This window comes from Cebus imitator, unplaced genomic scaffold (genome assembly GCF_001604975.1).
Source record: "Cebus imitator isolate Cc_AM_T3 unplaced genomic scaffold, Cebus_imitator-1.0 Scaffold117, whole genome shotgun sequence".
In the NCBI taxonomy this organism is placed as follows: domain Eukaryota; kingdom Metazoa; phylum Chordata; class Mammalia; order Primates; family Cebidae; genus Cebus; species Cebus imitator.
In genome coordinates, this window is record NW_016107432.1 from 9,514,290 (window position 1) to 9,531,293 (window position 17,004).

The 17,004-nt window shown below is 39.0% G+C and overlaps 1 protein-coding gene across 2 annotated transcripts in view; it reads left to right on the forward strand.

Annotated features, from left to right (window-relative positions):
- The window catches only part of AP1G1 (adaptor related protein complex 1 subunit gamma 1), a 79,543-nt gene that overhangs the window by 21,275 nt on the left and 41,264 nt on the right, over positions 1–17,004 (forward strand). For both annotated transcript variants that reach the window (XM_017539170.2, XM_017539171.2), the window contains exons 3-6: positions 9,978–10,102; positions 13,198–13,339; positions 14,987–15,083; positions 16,547–16,623. In XM_017539170.2, the coding sequence (XP_017394659.1) occupies positions 9,978–10,102; positions 13,198–13,339; positions 14,987–15,083; positions 16,547–16,623 (441 nt within the window). The remainder of the gene's footprint in view (positions 1–9,977; positions 10,103–13,197; positions 13,340–14,986; positions 15,084–16,546; positions 16,624–17,004) is intronic.

The following is a 17,004-nucleotide window of genomic DNA, read 5'->3' on the forward strand; positions in this document are numbered from 1 at the left end:
TTCAGACATAGGATGAAGCCCTTATTTATTTTTCCTGAGGCAGTGTCTTGCTCTGTTGCACAGACTGGAGTGCATTGGTGCAATCTCGGCTCACTGCAACCTCTGCCTCCCGGGTTCAAGCTTTTCTCTACCTCAGCCTCTGGAGTAGCTAGGATTACAGGTGTCCGCCACCATGCCTGGCTAATTTTTTTTTTGCATTTTTAGTAGAGACAGGGTTTCACCATCTTGGCCAAGGCTGGTCTTGAACTCCCGACCTTGTGATCTATCTACGTTGGCCTCCTAAAGTGCTGGGATTACAGGTGTCAGTCACTGTACTTGGCTCCCAAGGAAGTTCTTTAAGAGCAAATTTTTGTTGTTGTTTTTTGGAGGCAGGGTCTTGCTCTATGGCCCAGGCTGTGGCTGTTTGATGGGTCATTTTAGCCTCAACCTCCTGGGCTCAAGCTCTTCTCTCACCTCAGCCTCTTGACTAGCTGGGACTGCAGGTATATGGCACCACACCCAGCTGATTTTTTGAGACAGGGTCTCACTCTGCTGCCCGGGCTGGAGTGTGCAGTGGACACCACAAGCTTACTTTCTACTTGGCTTACTGCAGCCTCGACCTTCTGGGAACCACACCCGGCTAATCTTTGTATATTTTGTAGAGACAGGGCTTTGCTGTGTTGCTCAGGCTGATTTTGAACTCTTGAGCGCAAGTGATCCACCTGCCTTGGCCTCTGAAAGTACTGAGATTACAGGCATGCACTACCATGCCTGGTCAGCTAATTAAAAAAAAATTGTAGAGTTGGGATTCTGCCACATTGCCTTGGCTGTTGTTGAACTCCTAGGCTCACGTGATCCTTGGACCTCAACTTCTCAAAATGCTGTGATTTTAGGTGTGAGCCACAGTCTCTAGACTAAGGGCAAATTCTTGAATTTGGAATCATGGAGTAGATTTAAGACTTTGCGGGATATTTCATTTTGTAAAAGATGTCTGTGTTTTCTAAGATTTCTTTTTTTTTCTTTTTGAGACGGAGTTTCACTCTTGTTACCCAGGCTGGAGTGCAATGGCACGATCTCGGCTTATCGCAACCTCCGCCTCCTGGGTTCAGGCAATTCTCCTGCCTCAGCCTCCTGAGTAGCTGGGATTACAGGCACGCGCCACCATGCCCAGCTAATTTTTTGTATTTTTAGTAGAGACGGGGTTTCACCATGTTGACCAGGATGGTCTCAATCTCTTGACCTCGTGATCCACCCGCCTTGGCCTCCCAAAGTGCTGGGATTACAGGCATGAGCCACCGCGCCCGGCAGATTTATTTCTTTAATGTGTTTAGATAGAATGTGCTTTTAAGATCTAGCTAGGTGGCATTTTGGGCCTTAATTATTTGATAAAATAATTCTTAGGTAAAAAGTGTAAAATGCTCAAGAAAACTGCGAAAATTTTATTATAAAAATATTTTTCTGAAGGGGACTAGGAATCATAATTTTAAGTTCTTATTCTGGCTGGGCACAGTGGCTCATACCTGTAATACAAGTACTTTGGGAAGCTGAGGTAAGCGGATCAGGAAGTCAGTAGTTCAAGACCAGCCTGGCCAATATGCTGAAACGCCGTCTCTACTAAAAATACAAAAATTAACTGGGCATGGTGGTGCATGTCTGTAATCCCAGCTACTTGGGAGGCTAAGGCAGGAGAATTGCTTGAACTGGGACCCGGGAGGTAGAGGTTGTTGCAGTGAGCCAGGATCCCACCACTTTACTCCAGCCTGGGATGCAGAGCAAGACTCCATCTTAAAAAAAAAAAAAAAAGTTCTTGCTCTGTTTCCTCTATTTGAATGAGTCACCAACTTGTTCATATCAGTAATTTAGTACCCCACCCATTGAAATTACCTTTATAATATGCCTGTAAAAGGTTCATATCTAGATTTTGTCACCTGCCTGTATGAATCAGTGCCATTTTCTTTTCTTTTTTTTAATTCCCAGCAAACAATGTATTCTGTCATAGTCATTTTCATTTAGTGTATAATAACAGACACTTTTTTTTTGATAGGGGGTTTTGCTCTTGTCACCCAGGCTGGAGTACAGTGGCACGATTTTGGGTCACTGCAACTTGCGCCTCCTGGGTTCAAGTGATTCTCCTGCCTCAGTCTCCTGAGTAACTCGGATTACAAGTGCCTGCCACCATGCCCAGCTAATATTTGCATTTTTGGAAGAGATGGGGTTTCACCATGTTGGCCAGGTTGGGCTTGAACTCCTGACCTCAGGTGATCCACCTGCCTCAGTCTTCCAAAGTGCTGGGATTACAAGCATGAGCCACCATGCCCGGTGTGCAGCCATTCTTTAATTGCATTTTATTTATTAGATGCGGTGTTCATTATGGAAACTAGTAGCTACATGTAGCTATTGACCTCTTGATTTGGCTATTTCAACTGAGGTGAATGTTAAAGGAAAATAAAGTTTTTTGATACTTGATTTAATTATTGGAAAGCTCTGTTGCCCAGGCTGAAGTGCAGTGGTTCGATCTTAGCTCACTGCAACCTCCACCGCTCAGGTTCAAACAATTCTTCTTCTTCAGCCTTCCCAGTAGCTGGAATTAAGGCACCTGCCACCACACCCAGCTAATTTTTATATTTTTGATGGAGAGGGGTTTCACCATTTTGGCCAGGCTACTCTCAAACTCCTGACCTCAACTGATCCACCCCCCTTGGCCTCCCAAAGTGCTGGGATTATAGGTGTGAGCCACCGTGCCCGACCTAGTTATTGGAAAACTTTTAAATGTGTTTTAAACAACTTGGGTATGTGAGTCTACTTTATAAATAGTAAATTTTATGAAATCTAAATACAGTTCAGCTATTTCTTTTTATTTCTTTTTCTTTTTAGTTCAGCTATTTCTGATGAAAATGTACAAATTGAGATGTGCTGTAAGTGTAAAGTACGTACTGTATATAGAAGCCTTAGTGCAAAAGCAGGTGTAAAATACCTAATTACAATTTTTGCATTGATCATATGTTGAAATGATATTTCAGATATATTGATTAAATAAATAATATTATTAAAACTAATTTCACCTTTAAAAAAAATTTTCCTGTAGTATCTGGTATGATGCTGATAGAAATAAAATATAAGCCACATAGAAATTTTAAAATTTCTAATAGCTATATTTTCAAAGTCTTAAATTTTACAATAAAACTTACGGGGTAGGCTGGGTGCGGTGATTCACGCCTATAATCCCAGCACTTTGGGAGGCCAAGGTGGACGGATCACTTCACGTCAGGAGTTTGAGACCAACCTGGCCAACACTGTGAAACTCCTTCTCTACTAAAAATACAAAAATTAGCCGGGCGTGATGGCATGTGCCTGTAATCCCAACTACTTGGAATGCTTAGGCAGGAGAATTACTTGAAACTGGAAGGTGGAGGTTGCAGTGAACCAAGATCATACCACTGCACTCCAGCCTGGGTGACAGAGTGAGACTCTGTCTCAAAAGAAAAAAAAAAAATTAACACTGCCTTACTCTACAAATGATTTGAGATAGCATAAACTACCAGCATCTACATTAAAGAGAAAAAGAATAGTATAAATTAGGAGTTGGAAAAAGGAAGAATTTAGAGAGCAAGGTCAGTGTAGTTGCTGTTGGTGCAACAGCTAAGGCAAGAAAAGAGGCAGTTACCTGTTACGTGGTTGTTATTGCCAGGGTGGAAGTGCAAAACTGCAGAGAACCAGACTGCCTGGATGTGACTTCTGGCTTTGAGCAAGATCTTTAACCTTTCTGAGTCTCAGTTTCCTCATCTGTAAAATGGGGACAATCTTAATGCCTACTTTATAGGGTTGTTATAAAGGTTAAGTTATTAAGTGTTAGACACATATTTTATATATGAAAAGCCTCAAATATTATGCATTTTACCATTTCCTCAAGGACAGCGATGTTTTTTGAAGCAGTGAATTCTGAAAGACGTTTTTTATATGTACCTTTTGTCTAGGAGTTTCTTAATAATTTAAGAGACAGTATCCTCAGCATTTTTATAGCACAGCTGATGATAGATTTCCTATGGTATGTGTAACCTTTGTGTGTGTGGGTTAAGGACATTCCAGAAATATTAGTCAAGTAGCTAAAGAAGTGGGTAGATTGCAGGAGTAGAAAACTGTTGGCTTGGGACCATATTCTTACACAGATGTGTTTCGTTTGTCCTGTATAGTATTTAAAATTATTTCTGCTATTATATAAAAAAAAGAATTTCCATAGAAATCTGGATCTCTAGTTTCTCTTAGAAGAATCGTTAGATTTGTAGAATGGAAATCCACATTTCCATGTCAGTAGTAGGCTGCTTCCAGGCTGGGCCTGATTCTGTTTTTCCCCAGTTCCAGTCTTGCTTGCTGTACCTAATTATTCGTGTAGGATATTCTTCCCTTCCATCTGTGTAGAATAGCACTGCACTTCTTTAGCTTCTCTAAATTTTGTGATGTTCCCCATAAAGTCTTATACATCTTTTTAAACATTTTTTGTTGTTTTTGTTGCAGAAAAGTTATTTATTTAGGTAAAGAGAAAAAAAGGAAAAGAGAGAAAACTTCCACGAAGAGCGTGGAAGGGGACTCCAGAGGGGAAATCTAGGAGAGAGAAAGACCTTCCATGAGGGTAGAAGGGGATCCAAACATGGAGCCCCTTTTTTTAAAAATTAAAAAAAAATGTCCCCCAAAACACAGGATTTTTAAGTCTTATACATCTTTGGAGAAATGTGTTTGTAGGTTATTTAGAGCTCTTGTTTCTATTGCGAATAGTATTCTTCAAAATTTTAAATAATTATGTTGTAGATCTTTAGCAATATAATTTATATTTACCTACTTTGCCACATTATTGAACTTGGTTCTAAGAGTCTCTGTAGATGTCATTGTTTCCACATAGTCAATGCTACTTTTGTCTGCACACAATGACAGTTCTCTTTTTTCTTTTGACATCCTTATACATTTTCTTATTTCCTTATTACACTGTACAGGTAGTACAGTATTGAAAAGAAGTGATGATAATAGCACTCTTGTTAAAGCTGTAAACAAAAGCTCTACAGTAATACGTGGGTAACTGTCATAGGCTTTAGGTAGAAACTCTTTCCCCCGCAATAAAAGAATATGACCATTTTGCAACCTGTGATCATCAGTGCTGCTCATGTCACAAAACAGAGACAAATACCAGAAAAGTTTTTTTTTTTTTTGAGATGGAGTTTTGCTTTTGTTGCCAGGCTGGAGTGCAGTGATGTGATCTCGCCTCACTGCAACCTCAGCTTCCCGGGTTCAAGCAATTCTCCTGCCTCAGCCTCCCAAGTAGCTGTTATTACAGGTGCCCGCCACCAGCTAATTTTCTATATTTTTAGTAGAAACGGGGTTTCACCTTGTTGGCCAGACTGGTCTTGAACTCCTGACCTAGATCACCTGCCTTTGCCTCCCAAAGTGCTGTCATTATAGGCATGAACCTCCATGTGCAGCCTACCATGAATAATTATATGCCTTCTGACGAAAGTTCATACCACTGGCTCTAAGTGGTGCATATTTGCAAAATCAGATCACAAGGCAAAACCTGAAAAATCTGAATCTGATCAAGCCTCCTTAGGCCTATAACCAAGACAAATTATCCAGTATACAAAGACATGTATAAGAGTATTCATTTCAGCAGTGTTTCTAATAGTAAATCATTGCAAACAATCTGTTGGTCCTCAAAAAGAATCAGTAAGTTTATATTCAAAAGTGGGATACTATGTAGCAGAGAGTTATGACTGAATTAGAGCTTCTTGTCTTGATGTGAGTAATACTCAAAGCCGTTGAGTGAAAAGAGCAGGAATACAGTATAATATTTATTTAAAGTTGAAAACATTTAAAACCACCTGTCTCTCCATGTGTAGTAAGAATATGTGGCGTGGTAGTCATGAACTGCAGTTTGGAGTTTTGATTACTTATGGGATGGAGAAATGAGATTGGGGCTCAGTACACAGAGGGCTTCAGTTCAATTTGTAATATTAAAACTTTAGGGTAAAATGTTAAGATTTAATAAAGCTGCCTGATGGGTGAGTTGACTGTTAAGTGATATTTATGTATCTTGAGTGGAATATTTAATAATTTTCTCAAAAGAAAAAATAGGATTCACTAGAAGGGTCAGGTTTTTCTTTTTTGTTTTCTGCCAGAATAATGAAAAAACAGACTGGTCTACATAGGTTTTGTGTTGCCAGCCCTACATACTGGTAGAGCAGTTATAACAAGCTTGCTTTTAAAAAATAATGATTGTTATGTGTGTATGTATAAACCAGACAGTTATTTCTGAATATCAAAAAGAAGTAGGTTGGGTATGATGGCTCATGCCTATAATCCCAGCACTTTGGGAAGTCAAGGTAGAAGCATTATTTGAGGCCAGGATTTCAAGACCAGCCTGGGCAACATAGCGAGACCTCATTTTTACAAAAAGGAAAAAATTAGGGCCAGATGCAGTGGCTCACACCTGTAATCACAGCACTTTAGGAGGCAGAGGAGGATGGATCGCCTGAGCTCAGGAGTTTTACACAGTGAAACCCCGTCGCTACTAAAATGCAAAAGATTAGCCAGGTGTGGCGCTGGGTGCCTATAGTCCCAGCTATTTGGGAGGCAGAGACAGGAGAATTGCTTGAACCAGGGAGGCGGATGTTGCAGTGCATTGGGATTGTGCCACTGTACTCCAGCCTGGGCAGCAGAGCAAGACTCCGGCTCAAAAAAAAAAAGGTAAAGTAAAAAATTAGCCTAATAGTTGTAGTTGCTTGGTAGGCTGAGGTGGGAGGATGTCCTGAGCCCAAGAGTTAGAGGTTAGAGTGAACTGTGATCATGCCACCACTCTCTATCTTGGATGATAGAGCAAGACCTGTCTCTAATAAAGTAAAGGTAACTTTTAAAAAGATCTGCCCAGTCGGTTGCAGACCTGTTAATGTTTACAAAATTTTAATTGTATCTTTTCATTAAGGTGATTGTTCACATCATACCATCATATAGCTCCAATTTTTTTTTCTTTTTTAATTAAGAGGATCAGGCCTGGTGCGATGGCTCATGCTTGTAATCCTAGCACTTTGGGAGGCCGAGGTGGGTGGATCACAAGGTCAGGAGATCAAGATTATCCTGGCAAACATGGGGGAAACCCTGTGTCTACTAAAACTACAAAAAAAAATTAGCTGGGCATGGTGGCACGTGCCTGTAATCCCAGCTACTCAGGGGGCTGAGGCAGGAGAATAGCCTGAACCCAGGAGGCGGAGGTTGCGGTGAGCCGAGATCGCGGTGAGCCGAGATCGCGCCATTGCACTCCAGCCTGGGTAACGAGAGCGAAACTCCGTCTCAAAAAAAAAAAAAAAAAAAAAATAGAGGATCAGGCGTGGCGCGGTGGCTCATGCTTGTAATCCCAGCACTTTGGGAGGCCGAGGTGGGTGGATCACAAGGTCAGGAGATCAAGATTATCCTGGCAAACATGGGGGAAACCCTGTGTCTACTAAAACCCCTGTGTCTACTAAAAATATAAAAATTGACAGGTGCGGTGGCTCATGCCTGTAATCCCAGCACTTTCGGAGGCTGAGGCGGGCGGATCACGAGCTCAGGAGTTCAAGACCAGTCTGGCCAATATGGTGAAACCCCATCTCTATTAAAAAAAAAAAAAAAAGTACAAAAATTAGCTGGGCATGGGTAGTGCATACCGGTAATCCTAGATAGTCAGGATACTGAGGCAAGAGAATTGCTTGAATTACTGAGTTGGAGGTTGCAGTGAGCTGAGATTGCACCACTGCACTCCATCCTGGGTGACAGAGCGAGACTCCGACACACACACACACACACACACACACACACACACACACACACACGAATGGGAAGATTGAAAAGCCAGTTTTAAAAAAAGACTTTGATGATATTTTAGTTTTTGATTTTCTCATTCACCTTAGCAGTAAATTTTCTGTTGACATTGTAAAGATGACTTTCATCAGCTTCTGTTTCAGAAATTGCTTTTTAAATTTAAAGGGAAGGTTTGTTACTTACATAATCTTTTCAATTTCACAAGGCATTTATGTTTTCCTTTTTGATCCTTGTTATTTTCCCTTGGAGACTTCTTTGAAATGCTTGTGATAGTATAGTCATTCAGCCAACTTTAAAAGTTTTTAATGAAGGTACATTAAAAGAGCATTTTTTTTTTTTTTTTTTTTATACAGAGTCTCACTCTGTCACCAGGCTGGAGTGCAGTGGTGTGATCTTGGCACACTGCAACCTCCGCCTCTCAGGTTCAAGTAATTTTCCTGCTTCATCCTCCTGAGTAGCTGGGACTACAGGCGTGTGCCACCATGCAAAGCTAATTTATGTATTTTTAGTAGAGATGGGGCTTCATCATGTTGGCCAGGGTGGCCTTGATCTTTTGGCCTTATGATCCACGCTCCTTTGCCTCTCAAAGTGCTGGGATTACAGGCGTGAGCCACCACACCCAGCCTGAGAGAACAATTTTTAAATAGCTCGAAATAACTGGAACTGTTTCGCTTTCCTAAACTTCACGTTTGAGCTCAGTAGATAAATTGATAATGGAAAGTAGTCTTACGTGATTTTAGCTTTCTGTATACACAGGTCTCCATTTGAGCCTGTCTCCTTGGGGTGTATGATTCTAAAGGGATCATGGTTTTCAAAACTCTTCTTGGTTAGTCTGCCTTGTGTACGCCCTTTGAAAACTGCTATAGAGGGAATGTTTTGGCCTTTTCTATGTTTGTCAAGATGGAGTGATAAAGTATGTCAAAATGATTTTGAAGGTGATTCAGGAAAGGCCAAGTAGATAGACAGACTAATTTACATGAACTCTTAAGCCCTAAGAAGCTATTTCTAACAATGATGTAAAGAAGAAATCATGCAAATTATTTTAGCTTAATTCTACTACTGAGTTTTCCTCTGTTTTTTTGTATGTTTTTTCTGTGTTGGATTTCTAAATTCACCCTCTCCCTTAGTACTTGGATCAAGCCCTAAATGTATTTGGTTCACATACTTTCTACATTATATTAAACTTAGTTATTGCCTCTCTCTTATTAAATTAATTATACATTCCTGATGGTTAGTATAGGTTGGTGTATTTCCAGTTATTGAGTTTTTTAATTCTCAAAATGAAACCATACCTTAGATACACATTAGATGCTCATTTAATGTAACCTGGGGATTAAAGTAGGAATTTGGTTTGTTAATCTCTTCTTATAATATTTCACTAGTTTGTGTTTGTATGAATCTGCAGAACTAATGTAAAACTGACAGATTATTTGAATGGCAAATATCATGGGGCCTTGATAAAATGATCTGTTCTAGAACTTGGTTTCTATTAAGATAGCCAAAGGTCTTACATCTTTGCCTTCTAAAAAGATTTAGGAGTTTGACCGGGCGTGGTGGGTCACACCTGTAATCCCAGCACTTTGGGAGGCCCAGGTGGGAGGATCATCTGAGGTCAGGAGTTTGTGACCAGCCTGGCCAACGTGGTGAAACCCGTCTGTACTAAAAATACCCAAAAAATCACCCAGTTGTAGTGGCAGGCACCTGTAGTCCCAGTTACGGGGGAGGCTGAGGCTGGAGAACTGCTTGAACCCAGGACTATAATCCCAGCACTTTGGAAGGCTGAGGCAGGCTGATCACCTGAGGTTAGGAGTTTGAGACCAGCTTGACCAACATGGTGAAACCTCGTCTCTACTAAAAATACAAAAATTAGCCTGGCGTAGTGGCTAACACCTGTAATCCCAGCTCTTCGGGAGGCTGAGGCAGGAGGACTGCTTGAACCTGGGAGGCGGAGGTTGCTGTAAGTTGAGATCATACCACTGCACTATAGCCAGGGCAACAAGAGTGAAATTCTGTCTCAAAAAAAAAAAAAAAAAAGATTTGGGTAGTTTGATGAAACATGTTTGCACATTACTTTAGCCAGCTGGGGACTCTGGGTTAAAAACATTGCTTTTCTAGATTGTGGTAGCAAGTTTTTAATTTCTTTTTTTTTTTCTTTTTTGCAGTTGGAGTGCCTCAAGCTTATTGCCTCTCAAAAATTTACAGACAAACGCATTGGCTATTTAGGGGCAATGCTGCTGTTAGATGAAAGACAAGATGTTCATCTTCTCATGACCAACTGTATCAAGAAGTAAGTCTTACTTTCCTTTTTTCTAACAACTATTAAATACTTTGTGGTTTTTTTTTTTTTAATTTTTTGAGACGGAGTCTCGCACTTTTGCCCCGGCCGGAGTGAAATGGTGCAATCTTGGTTCACTGCAACCCCCACCCCCCCCCGGTTGCAGTGATTCTCCTGCCTTAGCCTCCTGAGTAGCTGGGATTACAGGCACCCACCACCATCATGCCTGGCTGGCTAATTTTTGTATTTTTAGTAGAGATGAGGTTTCTCTATGTTGGCCAGGCTGGTCTCGATCTCCTAACCTCAGATGATCCAACCCCCTAGGCCTCCCAAAGTACTAGGATTACAGGCTTGAGCTACTGCGCCCAGCCTACTTTGTACTTCCAAGTCTTTTTTTTTTGTAGTATAACCTCAAGAACTTCTATTTACTGAGTTTATATTTATTTTCCAGAGTATATTTGAATTGTTCTTAGTTCAGTAGCTTATATGTAAAGAGGTTAAGCATAGGATTAAAACTTGTGTAGGGGATAATTTTATTAAATGAAAATACTGCTGTACACCTTCATGCATAAGAATACAAGTTATCAATGAAACAAACATTTGGACCTTCATAGAAAAGAAAAAGCATTGGTAAAATCTGGGCATTTTTGTATTTCCAGGTCTTTGAATACTATGAATAATGAAACTTTACATTTATTTAAAAATTGCCAGTGTATATTCTGAGTAAATACCATTTTAAAGATAAAATGAGAGGCCTTGCTTATTGGCTGTCTAATCCGTCTGAGAATTCAGTTGCGTAGGATTATACTTAGCTACATGAATGTTTACGGGTAGTCTTTCTTTTATGGCTGCTTTACTAATGCAGTAGTTCATTTATGTTTGTTAAACTTGATTACAGACTGAGGAACAATTGCTGTATAAGGAAATGAGAGGACCTAAGCAGGGAATTAGCAGTTTTTTCCAGCATCCCTCTTAGGAATTTTCTGTTAGAAAGCTATGGAAGTTCTGATGGCTTTGAAAGGGTTAACGTGCTTTTTGGTTTGTTTTAGTGTGGTTTTGATTTGTCTATGAGTTTAATCTCCTTTTTAGCTTTGTTTTTTATTCACAGTTTTTTTTTTTTTAATTTATTTTATGGTCTAATAATGAGTAGTGATGGATATTTGCAGTATTTCTGTATTTAAGAGAAAGTATAAGCAGAGAGATAGAGGTGATCAAATTTGTTGACATTTAAAAGTTGTACTTTTCTGTGGTAAATGAAATTTTACTTTAAAATTTTCCAATGGGTAGTAGAAAATTCCAAAATGACAATTATTATTTGGCCGTAATTATAAAATGTAGTATTTAAATACAGTGAATCTGCAAACTTATTTTTGGGAGAATTTTTTTTTTTTTTTTTTTTTTTTTTTTTTTTTGAGGCAGAGTCTTGCTCTGTCGCCCAGGCTGGAGTGCAGTGGTATGATCTCGGTTCAAGCAATTGCCTCAGCTTCCTGAGTAGCTGGGATTATAGGCGCCTGCCACCACGCCCGGCTAATTTTTTTGTATTTTTAGTAGAGAGGGGTTTTACCATGTTGACTAGACTGATCTCAAACTCCTGTCTTCAGGTGATCTGCCCACCTTGGCCTCCCAAAGTGCTGAGATTACAGGTGTGAGCCACCGTGCCTGGCAATACAGTGCTCTTTTTTTTTTTTTTTTTAAATTGTACTTGAAGCTCTGAGGTGCATGTGCAGAACATGCAGGTTTGTTACATAGGTCATACATCACCCCATCATCTATAGTAGGTATTTCTCCTGATGCTATCCCTCCTCTAACCACCCCCGCCACCCCCAAAAGTCCCTGGTTCGTGATGTTCCCCTCCCTGTGTCCATGTGTTCTCACTCATTGCTCAGTTCCCACTTATGAGTGAGAACATGTTGTGTTTGATTTTCTGTTCTTGTGTTACTTTGCTGAGAATGATGGTTTCCAGCTTTATTCATGTTCCTGCAAAAGACATGAACTCATCTGTTTTTATGGCTATATAGTATTCCATGGTGTATGTGTGCCACATTTTCTTTATCCAGTCTATCATTGATGGGCATTTGCATTGGTTCCAAGTCTTTGCTATTGTGAATAGTGCTGCAGTAAACATACATGTGCATGTGTCTTTATAATAGAACGATGTATAATCTTTGGCTATATACCCAGTAATTCCCAGTAATGGGATTACTGGGACAAATGGTATTTCTAGTTTTAGATCTTTGAGGAATTGCTACCCTGTCTCCCACAATGGTTGAACTAATTTACACTCCCATCCACAGTGTAAAAGTGTTCCTGTTTCTCCACATCCTCTCCAGCATCTGTTGTCTTCCGACTTTTTAATGATCACCATTCTAACTGGCATGAGATGGTATCTCAGTGTGGTTTTAATTTGCAAACAATGCTCTTTTAAAAACACAGTTTTGCTTCATATTTTATCTTTACCACCTGTTTACTGTTAACTGTTTGCTGAATTTTCTTTCTTACCTTTCTTTTTTTTCTTTTTTGAAATGGAGTTTTTGCTCTGTTGCCCAGGCTGGAATGCAGTGGTGCGATCCAGCTTATTGCAACCTCTGCCCCCTGAGTTCTAGCTGTCCTTCTGCCTCAGCTTCCTGAAGAGCTGGGATTACAGGCACCTGTCACCATGCTTGGCCTATTTTTATATTTTTAGTGGACAGGAGGTTCCACCATGTTGGCCAGGCTGGTCCCAAACTCTTGGCCTCAGGTGACCCACCTGCCTCAGCCTCCCAAAGTGCTGGAATTATAGGTGTGAGCTGCTGTGCCCAGCCAAGCTTGCTGAGTTTTCTAAAGTGTGTGTCTTTAACATCCAGTAGATAACATGTTCAACTTCTACTGCTTTGGTACCTGGAAACATTGGCTTATAAGCCTATGGGAGGGACTCTCAGTCTGTTTACTGTACTGATAATTTGTAATAAAGTTGGGATAAACATTTTCTACAACAAATAATTCTCTTAATTGTTTTTCTTACTGGAGAAATCTTGAGTCATTCTGAACTGATTTGAAATTGTGAAGCTGCTTCTTGGGGAGCACCAGGCAGAGCATGCTTGTTCCTACCTTATTCTTTTCTTTTGCAGTGATCTGAATCATAGTACGCAATTCGTACAAGGGCTAGCACTTTGTACCCTCGGCTGCATGGGCTCCTCAGAGATGTGCAGAGATCTTGCAGGAGAGGTAGAGAAACTCCTGAAAACCTCCAACTCTTATTTAAGAAAAAAGGTAACTTTTAATGAAACCAGTTGTCTGTTTGGATTAGGGGGGTATTATGGAGATGAGAAGGCTGATTACTCATTTTTGAAAGATTTCATGAAAATGTAAAGTCTTTTTCTCTGTGTAGTAAATATATTTTACATCATTATATAGTAACCTTAATTCCTCTTTTTTTAAGGAAATGATTTATAAACAGATGTTACTGGATATATCCTAGGTGGCATACCAAATTACTTCTTAAATTACCTGATTCTCAACAGTATTACAACAAAGTGACTATGAACTGCGTTATGAATTTACTTTTGTTCTAATAATTAGTGCCTGTATCTTTGTATTAATGCCTTTGTATCTCTGGAAGGGCAGTTCCATTGGGACCTAGATAATTATTAGGGAATGATGTAGAACCCACTTTCTGAATGGATTAGTAATAGAATTCTTCTTCTATCTGATTTTATTTGTTGATATAAACATTTTATTGAGTTTTTAAAAATTGCTTGAACCCTACAACGTTTGAAAACAAAGTGTATGGAATTTAGAACTTAAGAAATGAACATAAACTGTGGTCTATTTGGCATTCACTGTGCCTCTCTATTAGTGGTGTAAGAAAGAGGCATTGAAAGGGCCAAGCCATTTTCTGGGATGATACGCTGTTAATGATGGCTGCAAACAAAATTAAATTATTTTCTTAATTTGTAAGCTAGTCCTTTTTCTTAAAGAATATGTGAGGTACTCTTGTTTTGAAAGCTCATTATCGTATTAAAATAAAACATTCCTGCAGGCTAGGAAAAAAATATTTTTTTCCTCGCAAATGTAACATAAATATAATTAGCAGAAATACTTTCTTTTGTTAATATATGTAAACTTTTATGGTATTTGACTAAAACACATAGTAGTGATAGTTACTTTGGGGGATATCCAAAATCAGTGTTAAAGTGTACTTTATTTTCCAGTGAATCAGCTAGTAAGGCCATCCTTTCTTTAGTAGAAACTAAGTATTTTTCAAATTATTTTCTTGATGTCAACAGAATAATTTGGGGGCCACATAGATACTATTAAACATAACAGCAGGTTTATAGCATTTATAGTAAATATCTTTTTGTTGTGTGATATCTTTATAGCCTGTTAGTCATCTTATTCAGAGGTATGACTATCACAGATGGAGGTCCTTATCATTTTTACCTCTTCAAACCTCCGCATAAATTATGTTTAACTTGTTTAGTAAGTTTATATTAACCATACATAGTCTAATGTAGAAAGTTTTTGCGTACTTGTCTAGCAGTATATGAAGAAAGGGACAGGTGAAATGGAAAATCTCTTTAATGTAATAGTATAAACTGGAAATTTCCAACCAGTTAATAAATAATTTCTCTCCTCTTAATTTTTCTGAATAGAGACAGGTTCTCGCTGTGTTGCCCAGGCTGGTCTCAAACTCCCGGGCTCAAGTGATTCTTCTGCCTTGGCCTCCCAAAGTGCTGGGATTATAGGAGTGGGCCACCACTGTGTCTAGCCATAAATCTAATATTTAACCTCCTCCTTCTTTATTTTTCTAGTAGATGAACTAGTTGGTGAGATTTTTGTGTTGGTGGTTTTTTATAAGATTGGTTGCCCTGGCATAATTGAAATAAACCTTTTGTTCTTTTATTTTTTTTTTTATAGGCAGCACTATGTGCTGTTCATGTCATCAGGAAAGTTCCTGAACTTATGGAGATGTTTTTACCAGCAACAAAAAATTTATTGAATGAGAAGAACCATGGTAATGTAATTTGGATACATTCATGAAGTATTGAGGGAGAAAGGGAAAGAGAAAAGGCTTAAGGGTATGTTAGTCCTATGTCTCAGTACAGTGGAGTCACCTTTCTACTGTGCCTGAGACACGATTCCAGAAAGGTCTGGTCTGCCAAATCTTTCTACTTACATATCCTCATTTTATATTAGAGATTGATTCCTTCATAATAAACTTATCTTTCATCTTCGGTCTTCTTTTAGTATATTAAAAATATTAAGTTAATATTTAGTGTAATAGACAAAGCCTACCCATAATTTTTGTGTGAAAAATCCTTTGATTTTTTGGCTATTTTACAGTAAAAGAAAAAATTTTCTTCATTATCATGTGGTAGGAGTATAAGATTTGTGTGGCCAGGCGTGGTAGCTCGTGCCTGTAATCCCAGCACATTGGGAGGCTGAGGTGGGCAGATCACTTGAGCTCAGGACCAGCCTGGGCAACAAAATGAGACCCCATCTCTGCAAAAAATACAGAAAATAAGCTGGGTGTGGCAGCACATGCCTGTTGTCCCAGCTACTCGGGAGGCTGAAGTGGGAGGATTACTTGAGCCTGGGAGGCAGAGGTTGTAATGAGCCAAGATTACGCAACTGTACTCTAGGCTGGGCTACATGGAGCCAGACCCTGCCTAACTCAGGAAAAAAAAAAAGTGAAAATTCTCTTCTATTGTTTCTGACAGAAGCTTGTATTAGGTACTCAAAATCTTTATATAAAACAGAGGAATTAAATGGAATGTGGCTGTTTTTTTCCCAAACGTTTTATTCTTATTTGAAGCCAGTTAAATAAGTTCTGAATAAAGAAAACTCATGTGGTTTAAATGCTAAGAGAAAAAATTGTTTGGTATATTTAATTTTATGAATTCGGTGCTGTGCCCAGAATGCTCAAAATATACTTGTTGAACAACTGAATTATTTAGAGCACTTATTTATTAGTGGAAAGCGTTGTGAGATTGTTTTTACTGACTCTGGAGCAAGTAAATTTACTTGGTCATCCACAGGTATCCCAGGGTTTTGGTACGTTTTATCTGGAAATTTAAAATCTTATTAAGATTTTTGCCTCTTGAATTATCTGTTAGAATGCAGATAATAGCCTATTGATTAAGTGTAGAACAGATGATACCCAGCTTACATTGTGAGTATGTTTTTATGGATATTCTCAGATGGAGAGACACACGTATTGCCTGTCACTTTTGAATAATTATTTTGGTCACGTAATTGTTGAAAACATTCTAATTTTACTGACTTGGCCAGTATTAAGTCATCAGGCATCTATTAAGTTCCTCCTTTGTATTCACTTCAATGCTTAGATTCTTTAGGGGATTAAAAAGTAAAAGTAGCAACTATCATTTTGGAAATGACCTTCAGGAACTCAAAGCCCTATTCAATAAAATTGAATAATAGCCTCATTTTTAGTTTTCCTTTGATCTTTTCTTTCAGGTGTCCTTCACACATCTGTAGTCCTCCTCACAGAAATGTGTGAGCGAAGTCCAGACATGCTTGCACATTTCAGAAAGGTAGGTGCCATTCTGTATGCCTAAGCCTTTCTTGATTGAAACATGATTTTCCTGAAAAGTACATGATTTTCCTACTTTTTTTTTTTTAAAGCAAGCTATGGATCTGAATAAGGGATTTAACCAGCCCTGCTGTGAGTTTGGGCTGGAAGCCAGATTTAGGCATATAAGTAAGAACTGGCACTAGTATAGTGGTTTCCCTTTCATAATAGAAGTCTTTTCTTATTGTTGGCAGACCACCAATCTCATGTGTTTTATCTGCTGTTATCACATTTAAGTCAGGAAACATAATCTGAGGTCAAATTAGAAATAGGAATTGTGTATGTATGTGTTTTTTCTTCTTTTTTGTTCCTTTCCTTTTTTTTTTTTGAGATGGAGTCTTGC